Here is a 15,319-nt window from a genome sequence, read left to right as displayed (position 1 = left end):
AACACTAAATTCTATTATTTTATATATTTATTTTCAAATCTACTCGGCCAGTCACTGCCTTTGATGCGAGATACAAACCGTATAACACACGGACATGATCGTAGGAAGTAATATATCAATATGCACTATATTGTTTCCATTATGTTGATTGGTCAACATAACACATCCGTAAAAAATATTGACGTGATTGGCTTAAAAGTTTTTAAAAATTTGAACTTCGTAGTCGTCTTCCATTATTTGGAATGGGACGACACGACTGCGGTGCAAACACAAAGACACTTTAGTAATCCGTTTATGTTTTTGAAGAAAATACGCAAAACACTGAAAACATGTATTTAAAAATGTATAAATCGATACATAGCATACTAAAAAATGCAAATACCCAGAATTTATTTATTGGATATTAAAATAGTTAAGGGTAACCAGCCTAATTTTTGAGAAGATGTATTTAAGTGGGTAGTGGCCATTTTGTCGGTATAATGCTTTTACCATTGGTTCATATGACAGAAATATTAAGTCATATCTCAAATATGGTGACACAGGCAGACAAATTATATATTGTGATTAATGGATTGCCGGGTTTCATGTGTAAAAAAATGAAATTATTCATTATGTTCTATGAAACTGGAATAAATTAGCGATTTTTGGAAAATATTAGGACAAGTTTCTCAAAATGGCGGTTTCTCATTTTACATAATAAACCAATTAACATTGTCATGCGATTAAAAAAAGGCGTCTACCTGAAATGAAGTGAAGCGTCATATTATAGTTTCCCCTATTCTATTCATATTTAATAACAAACATATCTAGTACTTTACTACCAAGCTTAGTTGTGTATATAGAAACAGGGAAGCAGTTCAAGAAACGTCACTGTTAGTGCAAGTTTGGCCTCACAAACAATAAAGCCAACAACTCTATCAAAATAGTCTTAGAGAAGGATTCCGTTCGATAGTTGGAACCAGTTGACGCTAGTTTGCCCTGGTGAGGAGGAAGAGAACATTCCGTACTGGTGCTCGATATCGTACCATTCTGTCGATCGAATGATATTAATTCATCTGTAATATGAAAAAAAAATAATAATATAAAAAATGGATATGAGTATTACAATTACTTAATAAGTATGACGCCGATACTCACTAATACACACAAATTATATAACATAAGTAAACAGTAACACACGAACACATTATTGTCACCCTGGCTGTGGACAGACAAATTCAGATAATATAAAACATGTCAACAGTGGTTTTACATAGTCACATACACATTACATAAACATGTCAACAGTGGTTTTACATAGTCACATACAAATAACATAAAACATGTCAACAGTAGTTTTACATAGACACATACAAATAACAGAAAACTGAGCATCAGTGGTTTTACATAGACAAATTCAGAAAACAGAAAACATGTCATCAGTGGTTTTACATAGTCACATACAAATAACAGAAAACATAGCATCAGTGGTTTTACATAGTCACATACAAATAACATAAACAGTAACACACGAACACATTATTGTCACACTGGCTGTGCACAGACAAATTCAAATAACAGAAAACATGTCAACAGTAGTTTTACATAGTCACATACAAATAACATAAAACATATCAACAGTTGTTTTACATAGTCACATACAAATAACATAAAACATTTCAACAGTGATTTTACATATTCACATAAAACATGTCAACAGTGGTTTTACATAGTCACATACAAATAACAGAAAACACGTCAGCAGTGGTTTTACATAGTCACATACAAATAACAGAAAACATGTCAACAGTGGTTTTACATAGACACATACAACTAACATAAAACATGTCAACAGTAGTTTTACATAGTCACATAAAACATGTCAACAGTGGTTTTACATAGTCACATACAAATAACAGAAAACATGTCAACGGTGGTTTTACATAGACACATACAACCAACATAAAACATGTCAACAGTGGTTTTACATAGTCACATAAAACATGTCAACAGTGGTTTTACATAGACACATAAAACGTGTCAGCAGTGGTTTTACATAGACACATACAAATAACATAAAACATGTCAACCGTGGTTTTACATAGACACATAAAACAACAGAAAACATGTCAACAGTGGTTTTACATAGACACATACAAATAACATAAACATGTCAACAGTGGTTTTACATAGACACATAAAACATGTCAACAGTGGTTTTACATAGACACATACAAATAACAGAAAACATGTCAACAGTGGTTTTACATAGACACATACAAATAACATAAAACATGTCAACAGTGGTTTTACATAGTCACATAAAACATGTCAACAGTGGCTAAACATAGACACATACAAATAACATAAACATTTCAACAATTGTTTTACATAGTCACATAAAACATGTAAACAGTGGTTTTACATAGACACATACAAATAACATAAAACATGTCAACAGTGGTTTTACATAGTCACATAAAACATGTCAACAGTGGTTTTACATAGACACATATAAATAACATAAAACATGTCAACAGTGGTTTTACATAGACACATACAAATAACATAAAACATGTCAGCAGTGGCTTTACATAGACACATACACATTGCATAAACATTTCAACAGTTGTTTTACATAGTCACATAAAACATGTCAACAGTGGTTTTACATAGTCACATAAAACATGTCAACAGTGGTTTTACATAGACACAGACAAATAACATAAAACATGCCAACATGGATTTTACATAGACACATACAAATAACATAAAACATGTCAACAGTGGCTTTACATAGACACATACCCATTGCATAAACATTTCAACAGTTGTTTTACATAGTCACATAAAACATGTCAACAGTGATTTTACATAGTCACATAAAACATGTCAACAGTGGTTGTACATAGACACATACAAATAACATAAAACATGCCAACAGTGGCTTTACATGGACACATACACATTGCATAAACATTTCAACAGTTGTTTTACATAGTCACATAAAACATGTCAACAGTGATTTTACATAGTCACATAAAACATGTCAACAGTAGTTTTACATAGACACATACAAATAACATAAAACATGCCAACAGTGGCTTTACATAGACACATACACATTGCATAAACATTTCAACAGTTGTTTTACATAGTCACATAAAACATGTCAACAGTGGTTTTACATAGACACATACAAATAACATAAAACATGCCAACAGTGGCTTTACATAGACACATACACATTGCATAAACATGTCAACAGTTGTTTTACATAGTCACATAAAACATGTCAACAGTGGTTTTACATAGACACATACAAATAACATAAAACATGCCAACAGTGGCTTTACATAGATACATACACATTGCATAAACATTTCAACAGTTGTTTTACATAGTCACATAAAATATGTCAACAGTGGTTTTACATAGACACATACAAATAACATAAAACATGTCAACAGTGGTTTTACATAGACACATACACATTGCATAAACATTTCAACAGTTGTTTTACATAGTCACATAAAACATGTCAACAGTGGTATTACATAGACACATACAAATAACATAAAACATGCCAACAGTGGCTTTACATAGATACATACACATTGCATAAACATTTCAACAGTTGTTTTACATAGTCACATAAAATATGTCAACAGTGGTTTTACATAGACACATACAAATAACATAAAACATGTCAACAGTGGTTTTACATAGACACATACACATTGCATAAACATTTCAACAGTTGTTTTACATAGTCACATAAAACATGTCAACAGTGGTTTTACATAGACACATACAAATAACATAAAACATGTCAACAGTGGCTTTACATAGACACATACACATTGCATAAACATTTCAACAGTTGTTTTACATAGTCACATAAAACATGTCAACAGTGGTTTTACATAGACACATACAAATAACATAAAACATGCCAACAGTGGCTTTACATAGATACATACACATTGCATAAACATTTCAACAGTTGTTTTACATAGTCACATAAAATATGTCAACAGTGGTTTTACATAGACACATACAAATAACATAAAACATGTCAACAGTGGTTTTACATAGACACATACACATTGCATAAACATTTCAACAGTTGTTTTACATAGTCACATAAAACATGTCAACAGTGGTATTACATAGACACATACAAATAACATAAAACATGTCAACAGTGGCTTTACATAGACACATACACATTGCATAAACATTTCAACAGTTGTTTTACATAGTCACATAAAACATGTCAACAGTGGTTTTACATAGACACATACAAATAACATAAAACATGTCAACAGTGGTTTTACATAGACACATACACATTGCATAAACATTTCAACAGTTGTTTTACATAGTCACATAAAACATGTCAACAGTGGTTTTACATAGACACATACAAATAACATAAAACATGTCAACAGTGGCTTTACATAGACACAAACACATTGCATAAAACATGTCAACAGTGGTTTTACATAGACACATACAAATAACATAAAACATGTCAACAGTGGTTTTACATAGTCACATAAAACATGTCAACAGTGGTTTTACATAGACACATACAAATAACATAAAACATGTCAACAGTGGCTTTACATAGACACAAACACATTGCATAAAACATGTCAACAGTGGTTTTACATAGACACATACAAATAACATAAAACATGTCAACAGTGGTTTTACATAGTCACATAAAACATGTCAACAGTGGTTTTACATAGACACATACAAATAACATAAAACATGCCAACAGTGGCTTTACATAGACACATACACATTGCATAAACATTTCAACAGTTGTTTTAGTCACATAAAACATGTCAACAGTGGTTTTACATAGACACATACAAATAACATAAAACATGCCAACAGTGGCTTTACATAGACACATACACATTGCATAAACATGTCAACAGTTGTTTTACATAGTCACATAAAACATGTCAACAGTGGTTTTATATAGACACATACAAATAACATAAAACATGTCAACAGTGGTTTTACATAGACACATACACATTGCATAAACATTTCAACAGTTGTTTTACATAGTCACATAAAACATGTCAACAGTGGTTTTACATAGACACATACAAATAACATAAAACATGTCAACAGTGGTTTTATATAGTCACATAAAACATGTCAATAGTGGTTTTACATAGATACATACAAATAACATAAAACATGCCAACAGTGGTTAGATACATACATATAACATAAAACATGTCGACAGTGGTTCTACATAGTCACATACAAATAACATAACACATGTCAACAGTGCTTTTACATGGACACAAATAAATAACATAAAACATGCCAACATGGATTTTACATAGACACATACAAATAACATAAAACATGTCAACAGTGGCTTTACATAGACATATACACATTGCATAAAAATTTCAACAGTTGTTTTACATAGTCACATAAAACATGTCAACAGTGGTTTTACATAGACACATACAAATAACATAAAACATGTCAACAGTGGTTTTACATAGTCACATAAAACATGTCAACAGTGGCTTTACATAGACACATACAGATAACATAAAACATGTCAACAGTGGTTTTATATAGTCACATAAAACATGTCAACAGTGGTTGTACATAGACACATACAAATAACATAAAACATGTCAACAGTGGCTTTACATAGACACATACACATTGCATAAACATTTCAACAGTTGTTTTACATAGTCACATAAAACATGTCAACAGTGATTTTACATAGTCACATAAAACATGTCAACAGTAGTTTTACATAGACACATACAAATAACATAAAACTTGCCAACAGTGGCTTTACATAGACACATACACATTGCATAAACATTTCAACAGTTGTTTTACATAGTCACATAAAACATGTCAACAGTGGTTTTACATAGACACATACAAATAACATAAAACATGCCAACAGTGGCTTTACATAGACACATACACATTGCATAAACATGTCAACAGTTGTTTTACATAGTCACATAAAACATGTCAACAGTGGTTTTACATAGACACATACAAATAACATAAAACATGCCAACAGTGGCTTTACATAGATACATACACATTGCATAAACATTTCAACAGTTGTTTTACATAGTCACATAAAATATGTCAACAGTGGTTTTACATAGACACATACAAATAACATAAAACATGTCAACAGTGGTTTTACATAGACACATACACATTGCATAAACATTTCAACAGTTGTTTTACATAGTCACATAAAACATGTCAACAGTGGTTTTACATAGACACATACAAATAACATAAAACATGTCAACAGTGGCTTTACATAGACACATACACATTGCATAAACATTTCAACAGTTGTTTTACATAGTCACATAAAACATGTCAACAGTGGTTTTACATAGACACATACACATTGCATAAACATTTCAACAGTTGTTTTACATAGTCACATAAAACATGTCAACAGTGGTATTACATAGACACATACAAATAACATAAAACATGTCAACAGTGGCTTTACATAGACACATACACATTGCATAAACATTTCAACAGTTGTTTTACATAGTCACATAAAACATGTCAACAGTGGTTTTACATAGACACATACAAATAACATAAAACATGTCAACAGTGGTTTTACATAGACACATACACATTGCATAAACATTTCAACAGTTGTTTTACATAATCACATAAAACATGTCAACAGTGGTTTTACATAGACACATACAAATAACATAAAACATGTCAACAGTGGCTTTACATAGACACAAACACATTGCATAAAACATGTCAACAGTGGTTTTACATAGACACATACAAATAACATAAAACATGTCAACAGTGGTTTTACATAGTCACATAAAACATGTCAACAGTGGTTTTACATAGACACATACAAATAACATAAAACATGCCAACAGTGGCTTTACATAGACACATACACATTGCATAAACATTTCAACAGTTGTTTTAGTCACATAAAACATGTCAACAGTGGTTTTACATAGACACATACAAATAACATAAAACATGCCAACAGTGGCTTTACATAGACACATACAAATAACATAAAACATGTCAACAGTGGTTTTACATAGACACATACAAATAACATAAAACATGTCAACAGTGGTTTTATATAGTCACATAAAACATGTCAATAGTGGTTTTACATAGATACATACAAATAACATAAAACATGCCAACAGTGGTTAGATACATACACATAACATAAAACATGTCGACAGTGGTTCTACATAGTCACATACAAATAACATAACACATGTCAACAGTGCTTTTACATAGACACAAATAAATAACATTTAACGTGACAGACAAAACTTGATGTGCGTTGACTCAAACCGTGATATTATAATATCTAAAAGTTTAATGGAGAGAACGGATCAAACGTCACTTCATATAAAGTGCGCCAGCTAGCGTAAAAATTGATTTTATTTTGTTTTTTCCCCCCATATTTTTAAAAAAGTGTAAACAGGTATGAACAAACATACCATCGCTGAATGAGTATTCCCTTCCTGAACCAGTGGTAACTTTGACAGCAATATCACCAACTGAAGTGACTTCAATCTTGATAGAAGTTTCATCATATTCAAAGTCAAACTCGCTTCCCATAAATTCCAGTCCCACAAACTTCATAGTATTAACGTTTAAGGGTAGTACTGGGTTGAAATCCAATTGCTCATAATGAAGTCTAAATCCACCATAACCATATATGAGAGTTTGGAGGTACGCACCCATTGCGCTCACATAATTGACCAATCCCATGCCTAACATCTCGTCGGTCCAGATCTATGACAATCATTATAAAAAATAAAAACAAGCGAAAATCAGAATCCACTTTGAGGGCGATATTAAAGCGACAGACGAAATTAAAACCTTCGACGAATTATACCTACTACAAAAGCAAAAGTTACCAGCGCGTGTTACCATGGTAATCATATTTCAGACTATATGAACAAGACCCCTGCACATTTCTGCACGGCCCTCGTATGTAATGCAGATGATATTTACCGCTATGAACGTGTGGTTGTACTAAGATATGAGCAGGGTCTCAGTAAGTTTGTATAAATAAAATTTGTTTATTTTAATAAAACAGTAGCTTTACTATTCTCATGATTTGCATACATGAACACTTTAGTAAGTGTTATTCTTTGCATTTTATCACAAAATGCTGACTTTGTTCCGATGATAAGTACTAGTCAAGACAGTGACGTTGTTCTGACGACAAAGTACTAGGTGGCGACAATTGGCACACTTCGAAACAACAAGACCGTGACGTTGCTCGCAGCAATTTTAAAAATACATATAAGTTTCTTCAATTCGTGATGTGGAGTTTCTGTGACGTCAAACGTATATGGTGAAACCGGTAGTTGTATTTAGTTGTGTAGTCGCTCGATATAAAATCTTTCAAAAACTTTATCTTCGTTGATGGACGACTACATATCAAAACGATATCGAAGTTTTGGACGACCTTCGCGCCACCTATTTCGTCATGGACAACATTCCTTGGTGTATCTAAACCGGGTTTCAGAAAGACGCAAAAACAAACGGCGACTAATACCAACATGTCGATCTGCTGATATTCGGTAAAAGGGAATTTTTTGTGACGTCGATTGGTACCTCCATAAGCACGGTATCACGCGTGCATTTTTACGTTGCACCCCCACATATCCGGTATACGCGCGCATGCGAAACGTCGTACCTCTGACTTCCGGGGAGGTGTTCAGGTCTCATGCCACTAATTAACCAATGGCTGCTCGTAGCCCTCAATTTAAATGCCCAGCAAGAACCAATGAAATTTTTTAAATATTATTTTTCTCAGGTGCTCCCTGTTTGAGGGCGTAATCACCTGGGTCAGAGGTGAGACCAACATGTGGTCTTTTGTTTACTACTTAGCGGCTGTGTACCTGTGGGTTTATTCTGTGTGTTAATGGATGTTCTAATCTTGGTGTTTTTCCAGTGATTTCTCTTGGTGCAATCCAAATACAGTAGGTGTGTCTTGTTTACCTGAGATTTGCAAGAGTTTGAGCTGGCCAACATGTTAGTTTTTTTCATATGGTTGATTACTGGCATGTTGATTTCCCATTTTTGAGCCATATTTTCAACTTTCTTCGTCATTTTCATATAGCAATCTCGTCATATGTTAACATTGTCGTCTATGGAAATTCAATTAGTGGTATGAGCCCTTCAATGGAAGCGCTACGTTGCTACGGGAGACGTGACTTGATGCCATACTATACGGATCATCAAGCTACAACTTTATTATTTTTTAGGAAAGGCGTATAGAATCTCTCGTGTGCCAAAATTGTGTTGAACATTCTCTTGACATACTGAACGTTAGATATAAATTCACATGCGTATAAACCTACTTGGAATGGTGGTCGAATGTAATTATCAAGCAACTTTGAAAAATGACTGTCAGCATCCAGTTTCTTGTCCACTTCCATATATCCAATAGCAAACATCGCCCACGTCGTAGGTGGCGCTATTGCCGTCACATCATTGTATATATCCAGGTCGTTAGCAAATACTTCTTTTGTCATTTCCCACTGGTAAGGATATCCGACCATGATTGTGTCTGCCTGGTTCACAGGTGTATCTAAAAGAGGTTTCAATTGTTAGGATACTTAACAAAAGCAGAAATATATATAATTCATTATGGTCATGCTCGACGAAACATACCTTTCTCGTATCCTTGGTATTCTGGGTGGTATTGTTCTTCAAAATCAAAAATTTCAACCATTTCATTGGATATTTCCATCCAGTCGCTAGGTAGATCACTCTGACCAGCCAGGCAGTTCGCGTAATCCGCGTACAGAATGGCCTGACTTGCACCGATGTTGGTATACACAGAATTATCCACGGAACTCGAAGGGTAGTCATCTGGCCCATATACATCTGTATAATATAAGTTAGTCAGTCGGTCAGTCAGTCAGTCAGCCAGCCAGCCAGCCAGCCAGCCAGTCAGTTAGTTAGTTAGTCAATCAATCAATAAATAAATAAATAAATAAATCAATCAATCAACCAATCAGTTATTCAATCAGTCAATCAATCAATAAGTGATGAGTGAGTGGCTGACCAACCGATTTAGCTAACAACTAACAAATAAACTAATACTGGTAAATTATTGTTTATTTAATTAAACTATTAACTTACCGTTTATTACATATGCCCCAAGATGTTTAGAGTACGTGGCCCTGCTTTGCCAGTAATCTGCCATGTCGTACATAAATTCCCTACCCCAACTGTTCAACCAAGTGACGTCACGGGTAGCTGAAAGGTATTGTCTAGCAGCGAACGCTACGTCACTTGTGACATACTCTTTCTTTTTTGATTTATCATCCTGTGTCAACTCAAAACCACTGCTTGCCGACTCGTAAGGGAACCGGGTACCAGAATAACCGGCCTGGGAAGCCTGCTCGCTTGCGGCGTCTCGCTGGAAATGTCTAGCAGACAACATACTTTTTGCTGTGGTTGGGTGAAACATCAATATAGCGGGGAACATGAAAATCTCCATATCGGACAACACGTGACCCTGCAGGTTCTCTCCAGCTGCGCCATGAGCGAGCCCGCAAGGGCTAACACCGTAAAATTGGCCTTTTGGTGAGTTAGTTTCACCAAGAACTGGCAACGAACTCATAAGGTAGTACAAGCTACTGGTGGCAGCAATTCCAATCATTTCATCATCGACCTCAATGCGTCCTTTGTTCCAGATTTCCTTCCAAGCTTCGGTATGGTTATTAAAAAAAGTTTCATGTCCATGAATGTCGGCACCACGTAACAGATCTTCGGCGTCAACGAAGTCTTTTCTAGCAACATCATCATCAGTATCCACGGCGACTAAGTACGTTTTCCATACGGTATATGTGTCGTCGTAGTAAAAATCATCGGGAATGTCATTGTAATATATATATACTGGGGTGGTGTCTTGACCTTTAACTTCCGGGTACTTTGTGTTTCCAACTCGTCGCCTGCATTAAGAATTATTTGTAAGATCAGTATAAGAACTATTAAATTTCATAATACTACAAATTTAAAATGTACTACATGTCACGGTAAACAAAAGTTATGTTTTACCAAGAATCACCGCCGACTTCAAGTTCCTCGCTAGAAGTTTCTCTTACGTCATCACTGATTATGGCACTTGAGGGTATTTTAGTTATATCCAATAAAATTCGGTTCCTGCTAGGTCCGAGTCGTTCAACCTTCACTTGGCTAACAAATATTCGGCTATAGAACTGGTGAGCGTAAAGATATGTAGTGATTCTAATCTTGTCATCAATTTCCAATATGTCCTTCCACAGTCCTAGAAAGTTAAACAATCGTGACCATTATTATTATTTTGATTGGTCACTTCCTATTCACGTGACCGTCAGTAATATAACTGTGTTAGCCATGGCACGTCTGACGTTTTATGAAAGAGCTTAACAAGCAGAAGATGCCGATCGAAGCAGCACAATATACCCCCAAATTCGTCGGTGATGGTGATTGTGCACTACAAACTACTTCATCATTGTCAATCTAGATTAGGTCATTATCGAGACGTGTTCATAGTTCGCTCTTGTTTCCAACAACATCGATATCATGGTACGTTACAATGGCAATAAGCTTACCCTGAGACATATCCAAAGTGTAAGACCGTGTCGCCAAGTTTGCAAGTTCTTCGTCATTAAATGTAACTGTAATTGCATTACGTGCTGATATCCTGGCACGATGACTTGCAGCTACAAGAAAATATATATATGCGTGTTCAACTAGCCACCACCTTGATGAATCACATTAAAGTTACAATCTGACAATATTCATTGGGTTTTATTGGGATCTTTGGTCAATTATTTGTTGGTCTGAATTTGCCTACATCGGGGAACTTAAAGCGGGGAGTCGTCACCTGCGCATGCGTCAGATGGCCATAGCGTGTCATTGTTTATAAACAAGCGTCTACCCATGAGCCTTTGCGGTTTTAGCCTGTTTTGTTATCGTCGCTTAGGACTCAATTCCCGCGCGTGCGCAGGTGACGACCCTCCCGCTTTAAAAAAAACACGAAGAATTGTCAGGATGCTGCCTTTTTTCGAATTACTGCGACCCACAGTAATTTGACACAGGAACAAATCCCCGTGAATTCACCAGTTATCCAGAATCCAGTTATTTTCAATCTTTAGTCTATCAGAGTGTATTATATATAAAAGTTGACAATTTCAAAATCCTTTCGAAAGCGCTAGCTATGGAAATTCAAACACAATCAAATTGGAAACGAAAACAACTTGAATCACCAGCGTTAGGACGCGCTGAACATTAACAATTTATAAAACATTTCTCATAGTCTGCGCAATCCTAACTATCAAATATCTCATGATAGTCCCAAGATCCCAGTAGAGTTCAGTGAACGCTCGTAGACGTTAACTTCAGACTTGAAAATGCGTCCTCTAATACTAATACACATTCCCAATTAGTCACGCACTGGTGACGTAAATGTATGTTAGGAACACGTCCGTGTCGTCGGAAACAGAACATTTATAGTCTAGCCCGATAACGAAGCAATCTTTTTGATCGATAAGCTGTAGATAGATATATCGTTAAGATAAACACATAGAAGTTTTACTTAAGAAAAATAGACCAACTAAGTTTGATCAGAACATAAGTAATAAGGTATATATACATAGTCGTATTATCTGTGCACACGTCTAAAATTAAAAATAAATGATAAATTTGGAATTCGTAGTCCTCATAATTCAAAATAACTAATTCCATATCAGTGGTAGGATGGACGCAAAGCTTGTTGGATAACATTTTGGTAAGACTAGAAAGCTTAGTTATTGACTACATGTTGATGCCTGCTAGCCTGACGTGGTAGGCGATAGTTATTGCGCCCTCGCCGACGGTTTCACTTTGAAACACGCCAGGCTACACAGCAGCTACTTGTGTATTGAGACCAAACATAAACAAACTCAAAGTCAAAACTTTGTTTACCCCCAAAAGACTTATGGTATCTTTTCTACGTATTCAATATATATATATATATATATATATATATATATATATATATATATATATATATATATATATATATATATATATATATATATATATATATATATATATATATAAGGAACAAATTGTTCTGTATTGTTGCATGTGTATTACACCTTGAAATTTGCGGAAGAAAATGTAGATTTTTAACCGTTTTGTCACCTCTGATTCTACAGACATAAATAACCAATGTTTAAAAGACATAGTAATACGTTGATTATAAGGTTAAGGAATTATTGTATTATATATATATATATTAATTTTGTTGTGTTATTTGTTGCATTCGGGATTTAGAAGATTGTGCTTTTTGAAAAACATCGAAATGAAAAACGTGAGAGACCATTTCCCGCCATGCATTGCAGATTATAAATTTCACTGTTTTCTGTGGTGAAACAATCATTTCTACTACAATCGTTCATGAATACATCGGTCAGCTGACACATATAGGGAAATAAGAGAAAGTAAACAATGACTACAATTGTCAATCTTTAAAACAGCGGGGTCGTCACCTGCGCATGCGCGGAAATTGAGACCCAAGTGACGATAGCACCGCATACTAAAAACGCAAAGGCTCATGGGTAGACGCTTGTTAACAACGACATGCTTTGGCCGTCTGTCGCATGCACAGGTAACGACTCCCTCGCGTTTTATTATTAAAAATGACAATGTATTGTTACAGTAACTACACATTGGTAAGCACTCTTCTACACAATACCTGGACATTTATTTAGTAAGTTCTAGATGTTTTTCTCGCCACAAAAACACATTGAACATCACGTCTACCCCCCTCATGCTCTCTCGTGTTACATGTGACAGTCCATGGCCAATGAAAGTGCAGAACGCACGCGCATGCGCCGCGTAATAAAATCATACCTCCCTCTCCGTTGTACAGTCCGTTCATGTAGATGGCGTCACTTCCTACCAAATGAGCTACGTGTCCATTTCCAATAGTTGGCATATATCTCATATCAATACTTTTATTTCTATGCATTGGCAACCTGAAATTACAAAGCTAATAATAAACTATGAACTTAAGTGTGTATCATAGCCGTCAAACCTCTGCTATATTTATGCTTTATCGTAAAATAAAATTGTTCACAGATTAATCACCTCCAAAACCGTACAGTGGAATAATCATTAACCCAAATTTGCATGCGATTTGATTTATTTATACCATTAATTAAGCCTTATACTAGTATATTAGAATATGATATCTAAAAGTTTGGATAATTTACAATGCTAACAATGCTAGCTGTGGTTCCATAGTGGTCTTTATGATGGTATTTTAATCATCTCTGATATATTTTGTGTCATTAAATTTGTTATTTTCAGATAGCAGGATTGTTATCGACATGGAATTGCGTAACACAAACGTATACATAAAAGTCAACAAAAGCAGAATATTTTCTCATATAACACCATCGATAGTGCTCCGGGCCACACGTAACCGTGGCAGCCATTTTCTTCAGGTCGAACGAGGGTAATATGACGTTACGTGAAAAGGTATCTTCGATAACTTGTTGAATACTTTCTTAAAGCGAAAATGTCGTCTACTTCAGATACATGTGTATGTTTTTTTAAGAGAAATGTACAAATAGATGTCTTTCCATGCATGTAGGATGCAGAGAAAATAGGCAACAGTAGTAAATACCGCGAAGTTCATAGCAAAATACTAGTAATCATAGCAGCAGATGACCGTTTCCTGGCGTTTCAGCTGTTACAGTTTCAAAGGAAGTCCTAATACAGTGACGTCATTTATCAAAATAATTTTGTCCTATCAAAATAATTTTTTGGCTTTCATTAGAGTTACTTACGGTTTAGCGAGCTAAATCCCGTGAAAAAACAACTTAAAACACATTTTTGTCACGGTTTTCTCGCTGGTGAGTGATTAATGCCTAATATATTGAAATGATGTAATTTTATCAACTTTTATTTACGTTTGTTTTACGTGAGTCTATGGGAGGAATCATAGCATTTATGTGCCGATAACAATCCTAATGTATGAAAATAACAAATTTAATTACGACCAAATGTATCACAAAATGACTACAATACCATCACAAAGAAGAGCTACGACAATGCCTGTATTTGAGAGCTACGATTTACAGATTGATGAGTGAACGTTACTAAGCTTGTAAATGCATAACACGAATTGTTGTAAGCTGCTGAATACTAGTACAAGGAAGGCGTACAGTATTTTTACCACAATTTTCTTGCGGTAACCACGACGTGCCGCAAAGCGGTTGGGATTTGCGAC

The 15,319-nt window shown here is 34.7% G+C and overlaps 1 protein-coding gene across 1 annotated transcript; it reads right to left on the bottom strand.

The window, feature by feature from the left end:
- Positions 1-873: 873 nt before the first annotated feature.
- Positions 874-14,326, bottom strand: LOC100375069 (protein-glucosylgalactosylhydroxylysine glucosidase-like). The gene is made up of 9 exons (XM_085504646.1): positions 14,298-14,326; positions 13,936-14,060; positions 11,649-11,759; positions 11,113-11,341; positions 10,192-11,006; positions 9,718-9,933; positions 9,405-9,634; positions 7,527-7,824; positions 874-1,055 (listed from the first exon to the last, which is right to left on the bottom strand). The coding sequence occupies exons 1-9, from the start codon at positions 14,324-14,326 to the stop codon at positions 874-876; spliced, it is 2,235 nt and encodes a 744-aa protein (XP_085360772.1).
- Between the last annotated feature and the right edge of the window lie 993 nt (positions 14,327-15,319).

The sequence above is a fragment of the Saccoglossus kowalevskii genome, chromosome 10 (genome assembly GCF_978046115.1).
Source record: "Saccoglossus kowalevskii chromosome 10, keSacKowa6.1, whole genome shotgun sequence".
NCBI classification, from domain to species: Eukaryota; Metazoa; Hemichordata; class Enteropneusta; family Harrimaniidae; genus Saccoglossus; species Saccoglossus kowalevskii.
The sequence above is the reverse complement of the archived record's forward strand: the minus strand, read 5'-3'. Positions and strand labels throughout refer to the sequence as shown.

Bases quoted from the DNA above. Each gene is read 5' to 3' on its own strand.
- LOC100375069 (XM_085504646.1), bottom strand. From the start codon at position 14,326: ATGGAACCACAGCTAGCATTGTTAGCATT. The intron at 11,760-13,935 runs GTATGATTTTAT...ATTTTCTTGTAG, and splicing joins ACTGTACAACGGAGAGGGAG to CTGCAAGTCATCGTGCCAGG. The intron at 11,342-11,648 runs GTAAGCTTATTG...TTAACTTTCTAG, and splicing joins CACTTTGGATATGTCTCAGG to GACTGTGGAAGGACATATTG.